Source organism: Mesocricetus auratus, unplaced genomic scaffold, assembly GCF_017639785.1.
Source record: "Mesocricetus auratus isolate SY011 unplaced genomic scaffold, BCM_Maur_2.0 Super-Scaffold_100008, whole genome shotgun sequence".
In the NCBI taxonomy this organism is placed as follows: Eukaryota; Metazoa; Chordata; class Mammalia; order Rodentia; family Cricetidae; genus Mesocricetus; species Mesocricetus auratus.
This window is the reverse complement of record NW_024429192.1, coordinates 1634094-1657728: the sequence shown is the minus strand read 5'-3', so window position 1 is coordinate 1657728 and position 23635 is coordinate 1634094. Positions and strand designations below refer to the sequence as shown.

Here is a 23635-nt window from a genome sequence, read left to right as displayed (position 1 = left end):
TATCTCCCAGAAGAATATACTGTGACATAGCAGAAATGCTAACCTGGTTCATTAAAGGGCCCCGTGGAGCCTGTGAGCTCTGAGCTGGCATGGGCAGGGGTTCAGGGGTATATTGGTGATGTGGTAGGATATGAAGATTTATTTGTCTTTTATTTTTATTTTTTGGTGGAGGAAAGGGTGGTCCTGGGCATATAAACCCAGGGACTCATATGTGCCAGGTAAGGGATCTATTACTGACTGCAACTCCAGTCACTTGAGCCCTGGAGACTCACAGCAAATCCCTCTTATGGAAGAGGAAGGGAGTCCTGGAGGGAGGCGGCGGAGCGGGTGGGGGGGGAGGAATCTCTCTCTCTTCAGTTCCTGTTTCTTATTTCAGTCTTCCTTGACTCGTAGAGGTAGCTCTCTAACCCCCAAACTTCATTTTCACATGTGTTTATCCGTGTCTCGTCTCTCTGTCTGCCTGCCTATCTCTCTCGTAAGCATTCAGTTTTGCTCTGTCCATTATAATCTATTCCTGCCCTTATTCTTCTTGATGCTCAGCTTGGTCCGGGGTTTCCCTCCCCACCCCTCAGGTGTCCTTCTGACATTTTTTTACTAGCTTTTGGGCTCTTGCCCAATCAGATGCCTCCTATCCACTTTGCTTTGCCCATGTCCAACCCAGCTCTCCTATAAGCTTCTTAGGCACAACGAAATCTGGTCCAGCCATTGACCGGGAAGACTGAAAGACAAATTGCTGTTGGCAACAAATAGGCCAGAACTGACAGTTGAAAAACCCACATCTCTCCTAGATAACGAGGTAGCATGGTGCTCCGGCTTGATAGATGGCCCCTTCTAGAAATGAATCTTTACGGATTAGTTCTCTGCCGTCTTCTGAAGGGGGAAGGGGAAGGGCGCTTCATCCCCCCACCCCCAATCAGTCAATTCTTCCTTAACTGGGACTGCACCTTAATTACCGCAGCCGCAGGCCCGAGGGCTGGGAAGGAAGGCTCTGCGGGTGGGCAGCAATGAGCCTTGCTTTATTGGACTCATTTGCAAAAGGGTAATTCGTTTCTAAATTATTCATCAAGATCAGAGCAGCTGGTATCTGGCTCCATGTTGTGTGTTTTATGCAAGTTTGATTAGCTGCAGACCTCATTCAACCTTGGCTGTCAAGTTAGAGGAGCTGGGGTCAAGTTCGTGGAGGGTGGAGAGGTGAGCTCCCTGTGAGAGTTTCCAGACTCCCGAGAGGATGGGGATGTCAATTCTGTGCCCACATCTGCACTGCAAGGCTTCTTAGATTGAGCTTGGGAAGCCTAACAGACTCAGGTCACAAAGAATGCTATGCTCTAGAGAGCAGAAGCCCCTCTGAAGCAGTCACGTGGGAAGCCAATGCTTGCACTCAGAGCTGGTTTCTCAGTTACAGAAAACCCAACTTTCCTAGTTACTGAAACCTGCAGGGTAGCAGACAACCATGTTAGAAAGCAAAGCCCCTTCGTCATGTGTTGGGGGGAGATGTCAACGAATGCTTACTTATGGTGATATCTTTCTTGCACAAATAAAGCCTGCCCGGGGGTCAGAGAATGGGGCTTGCCACTATCTACCCATAGAGGTGTGGAGGTCTGGACAGACAGACAGGATAGAAGCAGGGGCAAACAGGAAATTGCTCTCTTCTCTGCTGAGATGCTGAAGAGGTAAAGTGTGCTGTGGCTTGCTCCTTCTCTGACCCAAAGGTGCAAGAAAGGTATCACCACACTTACTCCCTCCAGATAGGTAAAACATTGGTGATGTACCAAGGAGTTTATTGGGGTTACTTATAGGAGCACGAATGACTCAAAAGATTCAGGAGCACTGTATCCTTGGAACTCCCTGCCTAGCTTGCAGGACGTTCCATTGTAGGGTTTTCCTGAAATTGTTGCAGCTTATATAGCCTTTGGGAAGAACCTTGTGAGTATTGCAACTTCCCTCACCTTTCTGAGTGTTGTGATCTTCTCTCTTTGTCCCAGAGGGATAATTCATTGGGAGGAAAGAACAGCATAGCACCCGGTCATGCCCAAATCTTCAAGTGGACAGGACGGCCCCACCTGTGACCTTCTAGTAAACAAATCAACCCATATTTTATACGTGTAGAGGAACACATGTATGTGAGGCTCCAAACGACGCTGTAACGATAAGAGGCACACTTACTGAAAGTAAAACTAAGTATTTATTGTAGAAATTACTCACAAGATACCATAGTTTTCTGCTGCTGAACCGAAAGCTGAAATCCAGGAAAAGAGACCAAGACTTCCTTTGTGCTGTCTTTTATGCCTTCCCCCGTAACGCCCCCTAGCCATGCCCAAAAGTGGGCCTGGCTAGTGACGTAGTTCACCGCCTACATATGTATATGTCTTTACGTCCGTCCGTATATCTCTTTAGTCATGCTTAAAGTGGGTGTGGTTAGCGGTGTGGTAAACTGCTCTTTTATTACCTCATCTGTATGCGCCTCTAGTAAGTCACATGGTTAATGGCGGCATACAGGCTTCCTCCTACATGTATGCACATATATGTAACAAGGGATAAGTGAAGAACTGTTAAAAGAAGACACCTGTGCAGTTCCAGTAGTGACTTAGGGTTCCCGATGACCTCAACCACGATAGATTTGAGAGAGGAGACTTGAGCTGAGGTGTGAGGTTCTGAGGAAGGCTGGGCTTCCGGGAAGAACAGTCACAGCAAATAAGAAGTGAAAATGAACCACCTGGGTTCTGACACCCACACTGTTTCAGTGTGGGGCTGTTGAGCGAGGCTGGGCATGGTGGCTGAGTTAAGGAAGATGGCAGTGAGTGATACCACGAAGTCCCCCATTCCCAGTCCTCAGCCCCAAGAGGCAGCTTTCCCACTATGCACATGCATACTCAAGGAGAAAGCTGGCACGCTCTGCTCAGTTGAGGAAGGTTGTTGGATCCAGCCTGGTTTGGCAGAAGGTTGGGATGTCTAGTAGGAGGGAGAGGCCGTGGTGGGCAGGGAATGCTTGCATAGTCAATAAACATGTGGTTCTTGGTAGGGAGAATTCAAGCCTCTCTCTTATATCAGGAGTCAGGGCCTCATTCTAGCCCTAGTCAGCTCCCTTATCATGAAAACTTGTGACGTTTGCAAACTCGGGTTTGAGAAAGAGTCCATCTAACTTGATGTAGGTTTCGTACGCACACAAGTCCTGCCTCAGAAACTTTCACACACATTTCTTGAGTCAGAACAACCTGGTAGAGCAAGACTTGTGACTGGCAAATGAGCCAGAGGCCAAAGGCAACCCAGAAAGTAAACAGGGGCCACAAAAGGGAATAGGTCCTCTGGTGGGAAGTCCAATGTGGCTGGCAACTGAGAGGCTCCCATGTAGATAGAAGTCTGCTTTTCATCTGTGCTGTGAGAGTCAAGAATGTAGCTCCGAGGGAAGCATAGACATATCTCATAGTGGGGCAGAGTGGCCTGAATACTATTCCCAAAGTGTGGGTCACCAGCCACTTGCAAGTGAAGCATTTGCAGGGCCTTTGCAGACCACTTGACTCTGCCTCACTGGAGGCGATTTTGAATCTGCCTGCTCTGCATGCTCTTTCCTGGGGAAGACTATTTTTTCCTGCTCAGCATTCACCAGATGCCTATAGTTCTTTGTGTAGGGTAGTGCACCCTCTCTTTCCTATCTTATGTCAGAGAGACACTGGGTGAGGTGGCCAGAGACGGCATTAGAAAAATAGCTTGGACTTCTCACATCCTGCAGTTCTTCTCTGGACACCTCAATCTGGGGAGAAAGAAGAAGTCTAGACCTGCCTCAATGTAGTCGACTTCCCAGTACAGGAGGCAGATAAGAACTCAGCTTTTTAATCCACCTGTCCGTCCATCAGTCCGTCCATCCATCCAGCCACCTACCCATCCACCCATCCACCCATCATTGTCTATTTATCACTCATCTACCCACCACCCGTCTTTCTGTATTCCCATTTAACCATTTACCCACTTACCCATCCCCCTCTCTGTTATCCATCTATTCATCCACACACCCATCCGTCATTTATCCAGCCATTGTCCATGACACATTCATCCATCTTAACGAGTACATCCCAGGTATGTGGAGCATAAGGAATATAATACACAGCACTTGATTTGAAAGGAGTTAGGACCAGTTTAGATAGTAGAAGATGTGTAAGAAGAAATGGAGACAGCAGCAGTTTGGGATGACAGAAAGTGTAAGCTGTTAAAAATAAATAAATCATCAAAACTGCCCAACACTTTCTAATTCTCTGGAAGGAAATAAAGAAATAGAAGCAGTTCACGAAGAGCAAAAAACAGGTGTCTTTTAAGATGTCATATGATTCTTCAAAGCTCATACAGTTCCCTGGTTTGTTTTCAGACAAGTCTATGCATTCTTTGTACTTGTCTTTATTTTTGTTCTTTGAGGGTTTCACTGTCTAGCCCTGGCTGTCCTGGAACTCGCTCTATAGACCAGGCTGGCTTTGAACTAAAAAAGATCCACTTGCCTCTGCCTCCGGGGTACTTGGATTAAAAGCATGTGGCACCACCACCTGGCATCTTGTGTGTGTGTGTGTGTGTGTGTGTGTGTACACAGGAGTGCAATGCCCACAGAGGGCAGAAGAGGGCCTCAGATCCCACGGGAGCTGGAGTTACATGCATTTATGGACTCCTCTATGTGGGGGCAGAACTCTGGTCCTTTACAAGAGCAGCAAGTACTGTTAGTTGCCAAGCCACCTTTCTAGGCTTGCCTGTGGCTTCTCATATGTCTGGGCTTTTGCTTGCCTGTGGCTTTTTATGCACCTGGGTTCTTGCTTACTCTTGACTCAGAACAGGGGCAGAAGTGATCCTCTCTAAACATTCTACTCTATGTGGGGAGAGCTCCCAAGAGAGATTTTTCCCCATTAGCCTCCCCTGCCACTGGTTCCAAAGTGAACCCCACGCTCCTTCCGAGAAGCCTGTTATTTTAAACTTCCTAGAGACTAGCCTCCACTTTATTTTCACTGAGCTACAAGTGAAGCAGGCTGACAGACCTTGTAGAATACAACTCAACAGTTTCACAGATCAACATGGGTGTCTGTGTGGTTCCTGCTTGGGCACAGAGGTGTGCAAAGGTGTTTAAGGCTCCCTGGGGACCATCCATGTTCTTCCAGCAAGCCAGGATTTTCAAGGATGGTGGAAATGCTCCATCTGGGTTGATCTGGCACTTGAAATGTAGGCAGTACAACTAAGGAGCTGTGTATTTCATTACGCACATTTGTAATGAAAAATTGAATTTACATGACCACCAAAAGCTAGCAAGTCAGCGCTTCAGACATGGTTACAAATCAAACAAACAAAACAACAAAGAACCAAGGTCATTTTTAAAAAAAAATTTCCTTCCATATTTTCATTCCTATTCCCTGCTTTTTCTGCCTTAACTTACCTTTGTCTTACTTCATGCCTACTGGATAAAATAAGAAGGCAAAGTAAGGTACTAACGACATCAGCTCCACAAGGCCCGAGGAAAGCTCTCACAATTGTAGAAGAAATGCATTTAGTGTTGGGCTCTAGTGGGGCCTTAGGGAAAGCTGTGTACCCAGGGTCTTTTGCCCTCCCATAGGGCGCTCCTGCTACCTTTGGGCTATGTAATAACAGAGCATAGGAACATGGATGCCAGAACTTACCATTCTCTACTCCACAGCTTTGGCTAACCAAAGGCTGTCCCAGCATGATAATAAGGACTCTCACCCTTGCTGGCTCACCCTTACCCAGCTCTCAGGAATGTGGGAGGTTCAACCAGCTGATAATTGGACCTGGGTTACAAAGCAATTACTTGTGCCAATAGATACTGGGATAGGAGATACTGTTGGGGACTGAGTCATTAAACACACAGGAGGGAGGTTAGCGGAGAATGCCCCGCTGTAGTAGTCTGAAGAGTTGTGATATTATTGAAGACACAGGCCATTTAGATCCCACTAGAACCAGTGAGCCTACACTACAGAGCCTACACTAAGCTCTTTTTTTTTCTCTTGCAGTCGTAGAGAGTACTGGTTCATCGCTGCCAACCTGGGCCATCGTCCTGCTGGCAGTGGCCTTTTCCTTGCTCTTGATCCTGGTCATCGCCCTGGTTGTAGTATTCTGCTGCTGCGGTGTCTGCAGGAGAGAAAAAGAAGGTATCTTTTTTCGCCCCATATGCATTGCTGTGGGGTTTAGAACTTGTGGCACAGGCCGTTGAAGTGAGCTTATCTACCTTGAACGATGAGTTTCACCATAGTGAGATGTCACAGTGCAGATGGCTATCATCACATGGGCAAAGGACAAGAGCCAACAAGGGAAGCGTACACACTGTTGGCTGGAGTGTGAACGGGCATGGCCACCACAGGGAATGGCATAGAGGTTCTTTAGAGACTAGAAGTGGAATTGCGTGTGACCCAGCTGTCCCATTGCAGGCTGAATATCCATAGGGAGCGAAACAAGTGTTTCAGAGACACAGGCCCTCCCATTTCTCTGCAAAGCAGTTCATGATAGGTAGGATATCAAAACAGGCTGAGGGCCCATCCCATCAACTGATGACTTGTTATGGCAGTGCTACACACATGTGCGTGCACACATACATGAACACACATGCACACATGCGTGCACACACGTACACACACGAGTACACATGCATGCACACACATGTGCACACACGTACACACACGAGTACACATTCATGCACACACGTACACACACGAGTATACATTCATGCACACACATGAACACACATGCACACATGTACACATGCATGCACACATGCACATGCACACGAGTACACATGAACGCACACACATGAACACACATGCACACATGTACACATGCATACACACACATGTACACACATGAGTACAATGCATGCACACATGAATACAGACGTACGTACATGTGCACACATGAACACACAAACACGTATATGAACACACACATCTGTACACGCACACTTAACATTTATCCACACAAGGGGATACCATTTAGCCTTTGAAGTGTAGAAATCCTGCTAATGTGGGACGACGCGATGAAACTGAATACATTAGGAGAAATGGGTGGGTTACAGAAAGACAAGTGTGGTGGGATCTTGCATGCCTGTGGCATACTCAGCAGTTGGACACACGGAAGCAAAGTGGATTGGTGGTTTCCAGAGTTAGGGATGAGGGACTGGGGCCATGCTGGTTACAGGATACAAGGCTTTGCGCAGAGCGAGTGTGTTCTGGAGACCTGTTTTAGTCGTAATGTATCGCAGCTTGAAAATAGATCTTTTAATGTTTTTTTTATTTTATTTTCCGTTAGAAAGTGATTCATGCATGGAATGATGATTATATGTATCGGCTTCATCTAGTAATTTCCCAATGCCTACTCACATCAACTTGTCACATATATGTGTGTATATATATCTCACTCCTATTCTGCCTTAATGAGCTGAGACAGAGGTAACAGGGATGCTAAGCAAAGTAAAAATAACACTAAGAGGCAAGGGTTTCAGTCTTTGACAGGAACCATGGGTAGGGGGTAGGAAAGAGACAGCGTTCCCCTAGGGCCCAGGGAACCCCATCCAGGGACCAGACTGACCCACCTTGGAGAAGGTGGCGAATGAGACCTTCTTGCAGAGACCTGGGTTTCTTGACTTCTGAACTTGTTTGCAAGGATAGACAGCCCTGGTGACATGTCCTTTAACACACAATTGCTTTTCTAGGACAACATTGATTAGAACACGCCTTTCCTATTCTGTGGTGTTTAAAAAAAATGTCCCAGGGCAGGGTGAGGGTGACTGTGGAGATAAAAAGGAAAACAAGGCACACGCTAGGCTAGTGGGAATGTTGCTCATGTCAGGTGAATGAGTCAGCCAGCCGAGAGACACTTCCAGCCATGTGGAAGCTGCCACTGGTCTGGAGGCTGGGGTCTGGAATGAGGGGGTTTGTTACAGAGTTTGGCAGTCGAAACTTGTCACATGATTTGACAGGTGACAGCCCAGAGCTCTCTAAGTGCTGAATCTTTGTCTTTTCTCTGACTTGAACACTTTCTACCGTTAAATTATTATTTTTTTTGTAAGAGCTGAGATTTGATGTTTGGGTGCCTGTCACTTGACTTGCCTTGTTAAATTTGTGAACAGTGTGTGTGTGTGTGTGTGTGTGCGCGCGCGCGTGCGCGCGCGCCCTCCAGATGTGATCTACTGACTGTTCTCCGTTGATATCTCTCTCAGCGAGACATGCCAGGTAAATCCCGTGATCTAGCCTAAGGATGGGGTCTGGCTGTAGCTCCTTCATGGATCAGACTTTGATTTGGGGGTTAGTTTTATTCCTTGGAAAGTGGAATTGGAGACAGACCAGTGAAAGCCTATGAATTCAAGATGAGAATTTTGTACTGAGTTTTAAATTAGAATGGTTGAAATGGTCTTCCATGTTGTCAAGAAGGTACTATGGGTTGAGCAGGGCCTTCAGTTGGGGATTCTTGACGTAGCATTCATGGGATTGGTGGAGAAGTTCTGATGTTTGAGGTTTTCTCCTTTTTTGAGGCTCCTGTCTGCCCCACATTAGCCCGGTAAGAAGGTTAGTGGGTGGGTGTTGTTCTATAAATAGCCTGAGTGATTCCTTTTCCTTTTTTTAGTTTGCTTTTATGTAAATGCCATCCTATAGATTAGTTATAAAAATTAAAAATGTGAATTAAGAGTCCCGAGCCAAGAGCAGTGGCTTATGCATGTGATTCCAGTACTCAGGAAGCTGAGGCTGGAGGATTGTCACAATTTTGAGGCTGGCCTGGCTGAATTTCAGGCCAGTGTGGTTGCATAGTAAGACCCTGCCTTAAAAAAGCATTTCTGCGATGCATCTTAGATTTTGTCCCATATGAAATTTCAAGGTGAAATGCTCATACCAGTGAGCTATTTCTTTCCCTCTGTTGTCCCAACAAGTCTAAGTCTGTGAACAGAGGCCTGCCACAACCCACTTACAATTCTTGCCCTATACCACCAGGTCAGATGTGGCTTCAATGAAATTATACTAACACAGTAGCATAAAGGTAAAAAAATCAGCGACCTTCTGAGTTTTTCCAGCATGTCATAATTTCAACCCATAAAATGTATTAAGCATACCCCCCCCCTGCTAGGAGTGTTTTCTGGAACTTTGCTGGCACCCAGGAATTCTCAATGTGTCTCTGGTTAATTGAGAACTGACTGAGGATGCTGCTGATCCTGCTCATTGGCCTTGGAATGGCAGTGTGGAGAGAATGACCCAAAATCCTGTATGCATTCCCTCCTGAGTGGGAACTTGTGGCTCATCCCACCATTGGAAGGGGGTATTGATGGAAGGAGACTAGAGTTTCTTGGCTATGCAGATAAAAGAGTTTCTGAGTTTAGTTTGAGACCTGAATCAGATGATGTTATTAGAATTTAAAACAGGTGAGACTACTACCTAAAAAAATGATAATAAGGGAAAGTGATATTCTCCAGACCTCAGCAGAGACTGATTAGGAGATGTGAAGAACACAGACTTGGCACGCCGACTGGGGAGACTTGGTGTGTGGCTTGGAGTTTTAGATTCTGGAATTTCCCCCTTGTCCAAGAGTCTATTGATTGGTACCATTGGCTAGGGTAGGAATGGCAGCTTTGTTGATGTTGCTGTGTGTGTAGTGATAATGATATGAACTGACATTGTCCATGCATATAGAATTGATTGAAAATGGATCTTAGTATTAAGGAACGAAGATACATCAGCACCATGGTGTCTTTCTTGTTAGAACAGAGTAACACTAGTGTCTATATCCTGCACTGTTGCAATAGGATAGGCTTTGCATGGTTCTTCTCGGCTGGCAGACAGTAGGCAACCAATGACTAGTGTGGCTGGCTTAGTTACTTAGAGTCCTTCTTGGCGATGGAACCTAGGTATCAAATTCAATCAGCATTCACTGGGCGCACAAGGAAACCTACTATCTTTCAAGTACCTACAGAGTGTTTATTTTTCTGATACTGAACCAGTTTTCCTTGGCCTTAGTAGTTTCCCGATTCAGTGCAGGGTTACTCTGAATACAAACTGAGTCAAAGTGAGATTTGTCAAGTCAGAGAGTCAATAAAAGTTAATGAGAGTTACTTTTAGAACCACTGTCCTCGTTTGGCTAATGGGATTTTTCTTCCCCACCCTCTTTTATTTTTCAGAATCTAGTTATCAAAGTGAGATAAGGTAAGTTGGAAAACCTCTTCAGCTTTTTTTTTTCCAAAACAAAACCAAGTAACTATGGCAACGCTCAAGCATGGGACTATAGTGCTTGGGGGATTATGTTACCCAGTAAGTACTCAAATCAGACACTCTGTAAAACATATACGCCCATTACAAACCCATAAAACAACCTTGGCAAACTGTCTACAGAGGACTTGCTTAGGCTCTCTATGGAGATGGAGGTTTGCTGATCACCTGACATTTGCAGCTCTCTCCACAAGAGGATGCTGTGTACTGTGACTGTTGGTGGCTGTTGTCCTGCTTGCTTTGAGCCAATGCACCTGCAGAAATTGCCCCGGAACTTGAGGCATGTTGCAAGACAGCCAGCCGTGCCAGACTGATGCCTATGAGGCATGTGGCTTGTCCTAGCACTGAGAAAGACAGCAGTGAAACATTCCTCCCATTCTTGCATCATCTGGAGTGTCTGCAAACACTTTTGAGGGAACTAAGCACAGATTCACAGGAATTCATGCTAGCTGGTGTGTGTGTGTTCACAAGGATGCACGGCAGCCTGTGTGTTCACAGGAATGCATGGTTGGTGATGTGTTCACAGGGATGCATGGCAGCTGGAATGCTCACAGGAATACATGGCAGCCAGTGTGTTCATAGGAATACATGGTAGCTGGTATATTCACAGGAATACATTGTAGCTGGTATGTTCACAGGAATACATTGTAGCTGGTATGTTCACAGGAATACATTGTAGCTGGTATGTTCACAGGAATACATGGTAGCTAGTATATTCAGAGGAATACATTGTAGCTGGTATGTTCACAGGAATACATTGTAGCTGGTATGTTCACAGGAATACATGATAGCTAGTATATTCAGAGGAATACATTGTAGCTGGTATATTCACAGGAATACATGGTAGCTGGTATGTTCACAGGAATATTTGGTAGCCAGTGTTAATGTCTATGGTACTTTCAGAGTCACAGTCACCCAGCATGTTAACTTTGGCTGAAGGTGTCTGAAACCACATATAGAAGTCAGTGTTTATTAGATAAAATCAAGTTTCTAGGCTCTGAAATCTGAAAACCTTTTTGGCTGTGAACATTCCCGTGAGTGGATGTGTGATGGTTGCCAAATGGCAGGTTCTTTCCATTCACTGTCTGTCCCTCTCTGTGGAAAAACAAAACAAAACAAAAACCAAACCAGGTTCTGAGTGAGGCAGCTACATTCTGAGGCATCATGCAGTAACAGCCTGGAAGCTGCCCTTTGGGGCTCGATGTGAGGTGAGGGAAAGCGAGGAAACATACCCTGGTGTGTATTCTAGAATTTCTCCGCCCGTGGTCCTCAGGGGGCGGGGGTCCTAGCCTGGATTCCTCCACAGATGAGCAGGCTGATGGTTGCCACAACCTGTGGTTCCGTTCTCAGGATCTTAAAGGATTTCAAGGCACAGCGGAGCAGCCCAGAGTCATTTTATCAAAATGGTGGGGAATAACAATAGGCATGTGTAGCCATGGCAACATCTAAGGCCCCCACCCCTCACTGTCTCATTCATACCCGCCCCTAACAGATGGGTGCTGCTCTGAGCTCTGCACACGTCTCACCATGGATGTATAGGCCCTTTTGTGGCTGAGGGTTCTGAGACAGAGGTGATATTTCTAACGTTCTGCTTGTGGGGGAGTCAGGGATGTAGACAGGGCAGCTGTTGTCAGAGCCAGGCCCCTCATCTGCATGCAGCTCCTGGTTTAGAACAGATTGCCTTGTCCTGGGGGCACGATGGTGGCTCACGGCCTGTCTGCATTTCCTGGCCTTCCCATTCGTCCACATTGCTGTCTCCAGCCACTTAATTTTTTTTGTGTTAAAATAACCATACAGCTGGACATTGGTGGTGGCGCACACCTTTAGTCCCAGCACTCAAGAGGTAGAGGCAGGCAGATCTCTGAGAGTTGGAGGCCAGCCTGGTCTACAAAACTACACGGGGAAACCTTGTCTCGAACCGCCGCCCCCACAAATAACCATACATATTTTTCTTGATGGTTCGGTACATATTTAGTGTAGAAAAGAAATTAAACACAAATAGACCTGGGAAACCATGTTAATATCGCCTGTAGATCCATTGTATAGAGGTAATTACTGCTACCTATGTTTGTGTATGTTTTTATGTGCATGCGTGTGCTCACGTGTAGAAGCGGAGATACACATGCAGGCATTTTGTACAATCTGGACCCTAGCAACTGTTATCTAACAGTGTGTCCTTTTTATCTGACACTATTTTGAAGTTTCTTTTCTTTTCTACTAACAAATAGCACTTTTGTTTATAGTTTCTTTTAATTTTTTTCCAGATGATTTTAATTTCATTTTTTTATGAAAGCTGGGCATGCAGTTTTATTATTTGCCCTTTCTGCTTGAAAAAAAGAAACATAAGCAACTATATCAGCAAACGGTGTAGAAGTTAAGACAGTTTCATTAGAGGGGCTGGAGGGATGGCTTTAGAGAGTAAGAGCCCTTGCTGTTCTTGCAACAGGACCTGAAATCCAGCACCCATGCCGGGCAGCTATGACCACTCCCTTTGGGCATCTGCAGTTGGACATCGTCAAATGTTCATGCCCATGCACAGACACAGACACCGTGCACTTAAATTTTAAAACATCTTTAGACATTTTTGTTAATATACATTTGTCTTACACAGTGATGGGTCTCATTCACAAAGGTATGCAGCGTGACTGATGCTCCCAAGTACCTGGGCTATGTATGGCCTTGGCCAAGATTGAGAACTAGCCCCACAGAGCTGTCTCAGACCTGCCTTAGATCATTGTCTCCTTGTCCTCAAGGGCGACACCCTTCTGATATCTTTTCCCCACATCCTAAGATTAGACCCACGTAAATGAATCGCCACACATACTCATCCAAGCATGCCTGCCTTCCAGAGTGTCCCACAGTGAGGCCCATCCACACTGCCACGTGTGGATGGAGATATTTTTCTGATGACATAATGCCGTGTTCTAGCTATACATGGGACTTATTCCTCCTCAACTTTATGTGGGGCTTTGACTGAGCGTTCTTGTATGTCTCCATGGAGTACTTGAGTACCCATCCTGTTCAGAGTTCTGTGCATCCTCATAGCGTCAAGGGCCTGGACACATGGTAGGCATGTGTTCAGTTTTGGACGGTTGGCACTGTTGTCCACGAGCGGTCCAGTGTCCACTGTCCCCTGCAGTATGTGAGAGCTTTTTGTCTATCACATTTTTATGGACAGTATGGAAGTGCATAACTCGCTTATGTTGGCCCCTTGGGTTGTCTGTGGGATCACATATGCGCCATCTTACAGGCAAGCCTTTGCACATTTCACGATTGTTTTCTCAGCAGATACTCTTGGGAGTTGGATATGAACATTTTTTCATTCTCTGGCTATCCATCATCAAACTTTGTTCCCCTAGGGATCTGCACTGGTCTCTGCTTTATTTTTTTGGGGGGGGAAATCAACCCACTTTTTGTACAAAGGAATGCACAATAAATACTTTTGGTTTTGCCATCCATGACGTCTTTGGCACAACCGCTGTGTTCTGTTGCTGTGACACAAAGGCAGCTGCCAGAAACTGTGGTGGCAAGTGGATTTCAACAGTGATGGTGGAATAGTTGGGCTTTTGGGAGTTGAGTCCCCACACCTGCCATGATGAACGCTATCCCTCCCTCTCGCTAGCGTGCACGAATGCACAGGCTGTCTACCTCTGCTGAGCAGAAGCTGTAACTGAAATGCTTTAATTCCAGAAAGACTGCAAGCATGAAGACAAACAAAACAGATCCTGAGACCAGGTTAAAAAGTGGAAAGGAAAACTATGGGTACAGTTCAGATGAAGCAAGGGCCGCACGTGAGTACCAGGAATACCTCCAGAGGAAGACGTGTGGGTCGCCTCGACGCCAGCTTCTCAAGTAGAAAAAAATCTAGACGTTGGGGACAATCAGTGTTTGGATAATTGTTTTAGGAGAAGTTTTAGAGTTGTGAGTAGATTTAGCAGTAAAGCTCTCTCTCTTTCTGCTTAATGCTTAAATAGAATGAACGTTAAAAAAATAATTTTCAAGGCTTTTTACTCTCCTTTAAGTTACCGCTGGTGATTTCTTCCAAACTTAACCCGATTCAAGTACAACTGACTCGTAGAAGAGTCTGCGCCTGATCAGTCAGACAGGGGAGTTGTTGGAAGGCTAAACTACGCTGAGAAGTCTTTTCGCAATCTCCCTTTCTGTAGTCACAATGGGGCAGGGACTCTCTGTAGGCGGTGTCACAGCAGTAGGATTTGCAAGGATGAGGAGAGAGGGCAGGCGGCACACACCAGCCCTCAGCATCTAGAAAGGGAGTTTCAGCCCTGTGGATCAGCAAAACAAATCCCAGGGAAAGACCCCTCCCCAGCCAGCTGGCCCTTGCTAAGATTGGGGTTCTGATTTTCAGTATCCCCCTTCTTTGATGTCACCCAGGCTGCCTCCCTTGGGCACCCCAAATTCTATGTGTCACATTAAAAAGTTCCACGAAGCATGAGCTGCGGCATTTGAGGAGTCCCCAACTCCCTCGAGGATGTCTTGCTATTGTGTATTCATTAGTGTTCTGAGTGTTTTTGCGAGTAGCTTGACCAAAATCATGGCTTAAACCCAACCCTCAACGTGCCCTCGGTCGATCTACTGAAGCCATGGGTCATCTTGTGTCTAGATAAGACCAACATGTGGAGGAAGGAATTGACATTTTTGTGTCAGTTTTCCTTATTTTTGTAGCACATACATAAAGCATAAAGCATGAAGTTCTAAGCTTAGGTAATGTAATGCTATCTTCCCATCACCTGTGGGGTACTGAGCTAAACAGCCAAGACAGGCAGGAAAGGTTCATTTGGCTCACGGTTTTGAAGGCTTGGGGCTGTGGTAGGCAGACCATCATGGAGTGGAGTATTAACTAGATGGTGCTAGGAAGCAAAGAGAGAGACAGGAAGAGGCCAGGGGTTCAGCATTCTCTTTAAGGATGTCTTCTCTACCACCCAACTTCTTCTTACTAGGCTCCACCCCTTCAAGGACCCATCACTTCCAATAGCCCAAGTCTTTAGTACAAGGCCTTGAGGGACATCCCAGATCTAAACTGTAGAGATGATTTTATGCCAGAACTACATAGGAAGGCATGTTGTTTACTTAGCAATCCTAATTAATTATTAAAATATGCAACCTCTTTTCTTAAAAAGCATCATGCATTTAAAAAAAAAATCTTCTCTTCCAGAGATTGCTTCTCTGCCTCCTAAATCTGGTGAAGTCAGCCTTCCGGGACAACGCAGTCATCTCTCTCCTTATCAGGTGATGTAGAATATTTCAGACATTTAAAAATGCATACCTCGTGATAGGTACATGTTGAATATTCATGATGGAAGAAGGGTTCTTGTCTCCACCTCTGTTACAAGCAGACAGCCTACCAGGAACAGGGCTGAGAGAGGAATTATCTCTTGCTTTCTTACAGCGGTGACTGTAAGTCCAGTTGATGGAAGGATGTAACTTGTCGTTTGTTCTCTTTGACAAAGGTCTCTCGGATCTGAGTCAGCTTTGATGTTTCAGCTACCTAGAATCTGCATAGTCCACATTTACACTGGGACCTGTTGATGGAAGTTTCTGTCTCACCTGGTCCCAGAACCTCTTTGCCCACAAAGACTTATATTAAGTATAAAATGTTTGGCTGATGGCTCAGGATTCTTATTGGCTAAATCTGTCTTAATTATTAACCCATTTCTATTAATCTGTGTATTGCCACCAGTCTGTGGCTTACCTGTAATCTGACATATTACTCCTTCTGCAGCCTCTCTCTCCTCTCCCCCACACTCCCCTCATCTGGTAGCCCTGCCTATCCTTCCTGCTTGAACCAATCAGTGTGTCATTCATTGATCAATAAGAGAAACATATATACAGAAGGACAGCCTCCATCAGGGACCCTGGGTCCCTTGTCTCATGGAAGGATGCTGGGTGCTGGGTTTTGAAAAGCAGGAGAATACATGTGGTTTGCTATGTACATGAGGTCTATGGCTGAGAGGATGTCAGTGGGCAAGATCCTGTTGGGATTGGAGTTTGGGTGGAGATGGGGAGAGTCATTGGGAATTGGAGGTAGAGATTGCCGAGGGAGCGCAATATTTATGTGGAGCGTTTCTGATGTCTCCATCATGGAGAGTCTGTGTGCTGTTGAATGCATATGTCTGTAGTGTTTGATGGACAAGACGGTTAAAACTGTCAGCTGGGAACTGAACATAGTATAGAGTCAGCATGGTTATCACCAAACATGTATGAGTTGGAGCTCACATTGCAGAAAACAGTTTATATCTGAAACAGTAGTCAAAGGATAACCGGCAATCCTCTCTGACCTGTACAAGTGAAACTCCCACAGAGACACACTCCAGGGGATCCCCAACCTGGGGGCCCCAGTTAGAAGGGGCAGCCCTTCTTTCCCCTTCTGGAGAAGCTTCTTCTAGATCCCTAAGTCACTCACTGGATGGTTTTGATCTGCACAGTGTTGACTTGTGGTGACGGCATCTAGTGTGTGTGCCTCTGTGGTCCCTGGTCATTCTGTCTGGACACATGGATTGACATGGATTTCCCAGTAGCTCTGCGCTGTGGTTTTGTCCCTCTTTCTGGGATTCAGCGGCCTGCATGCATCCCATCAGTGACACAGAACTTTTAGGCTCCAAGTGGGTAGGAGACTCTGCCTGATGCTTAGTTAGGGACTCAGACGATGTTAGGGGAGCATGGGAAGCCAGTGGAGAAGACTCATGGGGGGTATTGCAGCACAAATGAAGATGTGTCTCAGTGACAGACAACTACACACTGTAGTCGCTCCCGCGGGCGAAGGAGCAGGAAAACAAAGAGGTCAGTTTTTTTTTTTTTTTTTTTAAGTAAAGCAGGTTCTTGGCTTGTGTATCTTTGGATGGATCTGAAGCTCTGGAAGTGGAGGGGAAAAGGAGGCCGGCTTTCCTGAGGATCACTGGTGACCAACGGGTGGCAGAATTAAAATGAGCAAGGGGCCGGCTGTGGCGGTGGGTGGGGCGGTATCGTACGCCCAGTCTCGATGGCTCTACCTTGGTGAGGTCACAGGTTGATGAGGACGCAGGTGCCTGAGGGGCTCCCTGCCACCCAGCTGCAAGCATGGTGTGTGTAAGTTGCGACTCTTGTTGCTGTGACAAGATGCCCTGCGAAAGTAACGCCAAGAAGGAGCAGTGTCTTCTGGTTCACGGTCTGGAAACGCGGTCCCTGACAGTCTCGGGGAGCAGAGAGAGGTGGGCGCTGCTGTGCCACCTCCTTTCTCCCTTTGAATTAGTATGGGACCCCCTGCCCACGGGATGGTCCTCTCACATTCAGGGTGGCTCTTCCCCCCTCCTAAGCCTCCCTGGGAGCACCTCATAGATAGGTTCAGAAGCGTGTCTTTTCTTGGTGATTTCAGATCCAGCCGTGTTGACAGTGAGGAGAAGCCATCCTGCATGGGTACCCCCAAGAGCAACACTTCAGATGTGCCCCCGCCTCCCCAAGTTCTTTTCTGGTTGTCTTTTCCCTGCTGTAGACAAGCCCAAGCGTTTGCCTAGGAAGAGATCTGAATAGGGCTCACTAGATCCAAATAGGGTCCACTAGGTAATTTCGTCTGGAATGTATCTGCTGTGAGTGAGGAAAATGGGAATGTCAGTGACTGGACAAGAGAATGGAGAATGGTATTTCAAGAACTACAAGAGGATGCTTCTTAAGGCTGTCCTGAAAATACTCAGGGAAAGAAATTGAGAGTTTCGGACTACTAACACACACGGCCAGTTAAGCAATCTATTGGTGGAAAAAAAATAAGGTAGTGGCCATGGTGCTGAATCTGATTATTGGGTCCCAGCCCCCACGGATTTCTGTGCAGCTGATAACCACAGGTGCATCCTGCTCTCTAGTCCTGGCTTACAACCCCGGCCTTGCCCCATCTGACATCAACATCTAGCACGAGGAGAACACGGGCTTTCACACCGGGGGTTTCTCTACTGTGCTGTAAGCTTGCTCCCTCCTTACGACAGGGACACACACACACACACACAAACACACACACACACACACACACATTCCCCTGGCAATAAATGTATGGACACATTTTCTTAGCAGAGGCAGGCAGACATGGGGGAGGGGGCGCGGACACACGTGCACTCCCCTCTTCTTGCAATAGGGACACACGAATTCTCGTAGCACAAACGGACGGACGTCTTGACTTTCATTTCCTGATACCTCGGACTTGCTCATGGTGCAGGTATCACATCTGATGATGGTGATGGTGTGTGCTGTGTTTCCTGGGGGAGGGGTTTGCAAGCTTCAAGGTGAGCTGAGCATTGGCACAGAGTGTTGATGTCCACACAACACCAATCAGACCCCAGAGAGAACTGTCTTTGCCTAGCTAGAAACTTAGTGTAGTTACTAAAGAGCTGGTTCTTTCTGTTCTGTGTGTGTGTGTGTGTGTGTGTGTGTGTGTGTGTGTGTGTGTGTGTGTTTTAGGGAAGGCATACCTTGAAGAGGGCAGTCAAGTTCAACCAAAGGGTGCCTGTGTAGATGTGGCTGTGTTTTCTGGAAGTCACATTGAGTAGCCAATGAGCTGGAGGGAAGGGTTGTAGCCAGGTGCATAGCTATTCCCCGTGTTGGGTTCGAAGAGGACATAGTCTTTGTGTGGACATGGGAAAGTTTCCGGTGTGGCTGCATCCATTTCTTACAGCAATGGTTCAGGTGACCCTTAAACCCAGAGGCTCCTTTGTAGAGCTTCCTGAAGGCCAGACGCCCATATCAGTCTATTCTGGGAGCCTTTAGGGGGCGATGGGCTCTTGTCTCCTGTAAGGATGTTATAGCCCGTTCTCTTCTACCCTGCACTGATCCGTGCTCCTGGAAGGTGGGAGAGGTGGCTGAGTGTGTATCCTTTGTCTCTCTAGCCTACCTCCTACTGCCTCTGTGTGGCTCCAGTTCATCACAGGCCACCCCACATCGGCATGGGATCATTTCTGTACTCGCGTGCCCCTTAGGGTCAGAGCTGGCTCCCCCTGTCTCCCAGCTCAAGATAACGGCCAGTTAAGAGTCCAGGGTTACCGACTACAAGCTGTGCCTCCTGCTTCGAAGACCCCTCCCTCCCTCCCACCCGCCCAGCTCACAGTCTGAAAAGACCGTAGACTAAACGGAGCTCTCTAGCTGTGAGCCAGTCTGCAGCTGGTGCTCTTCCTAGCCTAGGTTGCTGAGGAGCTCATTGGGGGCAGATAAATGGCCTATCCATAGAGACACAGGGTGCCACCAGCAACTGAGGCGCCTCCTTGGTGCTAATAGGCCACGGAAGTGGCAAAGCTTAGTTCTTTAAATAGCACAGCAACTGCCAAGCAGGACCTGGGGCTATGCAGAGCTTAAGAAACAGCAGCATTCAGGGGAGAGGGGGCTTTCCAGAGGTTTCCTGTCAATGCCCCAGCCTCTAGTACCTCTGAGCTCTACACACACACACACACACACACACACACACACACACACACACACACACACACAAGTCTTCATCCCAGGGTCCTGTGGCACGATTCTAGTTACAGCATTCTAGATCTGGCAGTTACCCTGCAGGAGGCTCAGTTTTGGAAGGCTAGGAGACCCCCAAATCCCATAACCCTTTACCTACTCCATGTCTTTCCAGGCAAGGTCTAGAGTGCTGGTGTCCGTGTTGCCATGGCGACGTCATGTGATGGTGATGCTCTTGGGTCAGACCCTTCTTCATCTGCCGATAGTTTCGGTAGAGTCCTTGTACGTCTTCAGAAGGGTGAGGGATAGCCACAGGGACAGAGTCTTAGGGGACAGGTGGTGCCTGTAGGAGTGCCCCACAGAAGAAGCAGCCATTGTGACTAGAAGCTTCAGGAGGACGGTGGCTGCTGTGGGCCAGTCACCACAGAAGATGGTGAGATCTGTTAATGTGAGAAGATGCTGGCTCCCGGAACCACTTAACCCTCCGTTGCCTGGAGCTCTCTTTTGCCCAATCCCTTTCTAGCCCTTTTCCCCCTGTGGGGTCTTCCCTAAGCATTGGGGTATTAAATATTTATTTCATGTGTATGAGTGATTTGCCCACATGTAAGTGTGTCTGTGTGTATGCACGTTTGTATGCGTTCTCATGTGTGCAGTACCATGAGGGACAAGAAGAGGGCGTCAGGAACCCCAGAAGTGAAGCTGTGGACGGTTATGAGCCACCATGTGCTTTCTAGGAATGAGAGCAGCACGTGGTCTTAACCGCTGTGCCATCTCTTCAGCCCCAGGGGGGATTTTGACTTAGGAGTGTATATCCCAATTCATGCCATACCCTGATAGAAACTTAGATGCTTGGATTCCTGAAGAATACTTGCTGAATATGATGAGGCACACGTGGAACCTGTAGAAACCCATGTCTCGTTCCCTGGCATCTCAGTGCAGCCCATCCCAGAAGTATTTGGGTACTTGTGCAAGCTCTTAGGGGGTTCTCCCAGACTGTCTAGACAAGATCAGATCTAAGAAACAGTGTTTTCAAAGGTCTCCCAGGTGATCTGCTTGGGGACAGAGTTTGTGTAGACACAGGCCTGTTTCTAAGGCAGCGTTTTCTCTGACTTCCAGGAGGCTGCCTAAACTGTGCCTCATGTGTCCACCATGGTGCAGCGAGCTTCCGGCATCACAGGAAGAGCCTGAGATGTCTCTGGGGCCATCGTCGGCACCAAGTGCAAGGATGGGAGGCTCAAATATTCTGACCTCTTGGTCTCTGGTGTTTTAGACGCATCCTAAGACACACCGTGTTCAACGTGGGTGGAAGACTAAGACTTTTAGGCTGCAGAGCCCAGCCCAGGCATTAAATGTCTAGGATAGTTAGAAGGAAAAAAAGGTTACTGAATGGACACATGCCAAGCGTGACCGCTCTTCACCGCTGGCTTCTGTCATGATGGGGTGTTTGATTAGGGCATGGATTAGGCCATTGGCTACTAGATTAGAGCTTGTTAGGTGGTAGAAGGAGCTCAGATGTGTCAAGGTCACATCTTAGGACAGAGCTCACAAGAATTTAATTTTTTTCTTTTTTCTTTTTTTGCTACAAATCACAGCCAGCTCATGGGACAAATGAACCCTTTCTGTTTTGGTTTAAAACCCTGGGCTTTACGAATGATTTATACCTAGATGAATATTTAACACAAATTCCACCCTTCCTTCTTCTCTTCTGGGCCTTCACTTTCTGTCAGTCAATTCTTCTTCTTTTTTTTTTTTCCTTTTTGCAATTCCATGTCTTTACCATTCAGTTTTCGAGGGCATATGAATGTTTCATAACCCTGCTTGAGCCTTGCCTGCTAATCCATTCCTCCTGTTGAGATAAACAGAAATAAACCCGTGATAAATTTAGAAAGCGGCAGCGCATTCATGCAGCCCAGCAGAGCAAACAGAAGCAAACAACTGCAAAACCCTCCAGCATCTCCCGGCAGAAGGCACCCTCCAGAGAGACCCTGGCATAGACAGCTCCATCCGCCAAGGGGGGGGTGCGCCTTTCCTTCGCGGGTGCCTGTAAATGGAAGCCACACAGCAGCTTGAGACTATTCCCCACTCAAGATCCGCAACGTTCCACCCGAGGCTGAATAATTCATCCCGCCCCGCTGCATTATTTAAGACATTTGATACGCTTGCTGCGCCCCGAAGTCTGAACTGCTACCCCTCAGGGCTGGCAGGGAAAATGGGTTGCACACAACTTCTTGGCTTTTGAGACGGAGTCTCCCTGTGCGGCTCAGGTTAACTTGAACTCATGATCCTCCTGCCTCTGTCTCCCAGGTGCTTGGCTTATGGGCACGTGTTAGGCTTGTGCTCACATCTTCCTAGGGTGAAGTCACTGGCTTTGTAGAGGAGCCTAGGTTAGCTTGGAAGGTTTCTGAATGAGAAGCCAGCCACTACACAATGCCACAGGAGACACGGGGGCGGTGGATTTCCACGGCTTTGCTTTTGCTCTTTTAGAAGGAATGTGTGTTATTTGTGAAGACATCCACAAATACCTTACTTTTTTTTTAAAAACAGAGAACCACCCTACCAGGTAAAGCAAGAACTTCCACAGGAAAAAAATTGGAAAACAAAGCAAAACAGGGGATCTCGGCATCTGTAATTTGGTTTGGTAAAAGCGGGTCCTGGATTCTCGCAATGAGTTTGTCCTCTGGGCTTTGGAAAAAGCACCCAGAGTGTGTGTTGCTGAAGAAAAAGGAGGAGAGGGTTGTGCCTCTCTGTACAGTGGTTCATCCCTGTTCCCGGCGCTTCTCAGGGGAGCAGGCTGACCCTTCTGCTTTTGTCAACAGGAACAGAAAACACGGCAGCCCAGGGCAGCAAGTCATCCGAGGGTTTCCTTCGACACCGCCAGTCCTCAGAAGGTCAGAAATGCAACGTTAGTATAGCAGAGACTTCTCACGCCTGCGCTTTGCACATCTTCCCTCCATCCTGAGACTGGGCCCCGGCTTTGCCCACGAGGCCGCCTCGGAAGTCACCGAGCTGATGTTTCACAGTGACGGGATGAATCGGTTTTCCTCTACCCCAAGAAAGAATTTGGTTTTGAAATGCCTCACGGTTTCAGAGAATTCCTTAAAGCTACCGAGTAAAACCTGAGGGTCTGTCATGGAGATAACCCCCATGGATTGACACTCCTGCTTGCTAATCCCACACAGGGCAGAGAGGACTGGATTCTGCCATGACCTTCAAAATGTTGTTGTCCTAGATCATGGTAATATGCTATTTATGTGTGTTTTATAGATGGGACACCGAATCAAGAGCTTAAACAATTAGCATCAACTGGATCTCTTTAAGTGGACTGGCCATTCGGAGCCCAGCCAGTTAAATAGAAGGAAAGGCAATGCCAAGGTGCATGTTTAGATGACAGTTACTGGTTGTTCCCTTATCCTTTTCTCCATGGTTTTGGGTGAATGAGGTGTGGCTTCTGCCTGATAAGGGAACAAAGCTCATGTTCTGCCAGTAGCATGAAAGAACTGGAAGGATATATATATTATATATAAATAAAAGTGTATGTATATATGTATGTATATACATCCTTTAATAAACAAAGAGAAAACAAAACACCTTGTACTATCTTTTCCTGTGGCTGGATTTTTTAAATTGATCCCCTGAGAACTTCACAGATGCACACAATGTGTTTTGATCCATTCTGTGATCTCAGCACCTCCTCCAACGTCTCCCAGACAGCCAACATCTGCCCCCCCCACACTAACTTCATGTCCTCTTCTTTTTCAGTCAGTGTTACCATATGTGGACGGGTGTGGGGCTGTCCGCTGGAGTATGAAGAGCCTACTGGGGCCACACCACATAAGGAAAAAAAGGATTTCCCCTTTGTTGGGGAAGTCCTGTGCATTTGTCAATAAAGCACTGTCTGGCCAATAGGGAATCTAGATAGGTGGGACTAGGAGTCCAGGAAAACTCTGGGAAGGAGAAACACAGGAGAGTTGAGAAATAACGCCATGGGG

General features: G+C 47.0%; 1 protein-coding gene across 2 annotated transcripts in view; it reads left to right on the top strand.

Annotated features, from left to right (window-relative positions):
- Igsf5 (immunoglobulin superfamily member 5) overlaps positions 1-23231 on the top strand; it is a 39833-nt gene extending 16602 nt beyond the window's left edge. For both annotated transcript variants that reach the window (XM_040750392.1, XM_040750394.1), the window contains 5 exons: positions 5994-6131; positions 10136-10160; positions 13914-14014; positions 15397-15470; positions 22463-23231. In XM_040750392.1, the coding sequence (XP_040606326.1) occupies positions 5994-6131; positions 10136-10160; positions 13914-14014; positions 15397-15470; positions 22463-22558 (434 nt within the window). In that variant the 3' untranslated portion in view covers positions 22559-23231. The remainder of the gene's footprint in view (positions 1-5993; positions 6132-10135; positions 10161-13913; positions 14015-15396; positions 15471-22462) is intronic.
- The last annotated feature ends 404 nt before the right edge of the window (positions 23232-23635 follow it).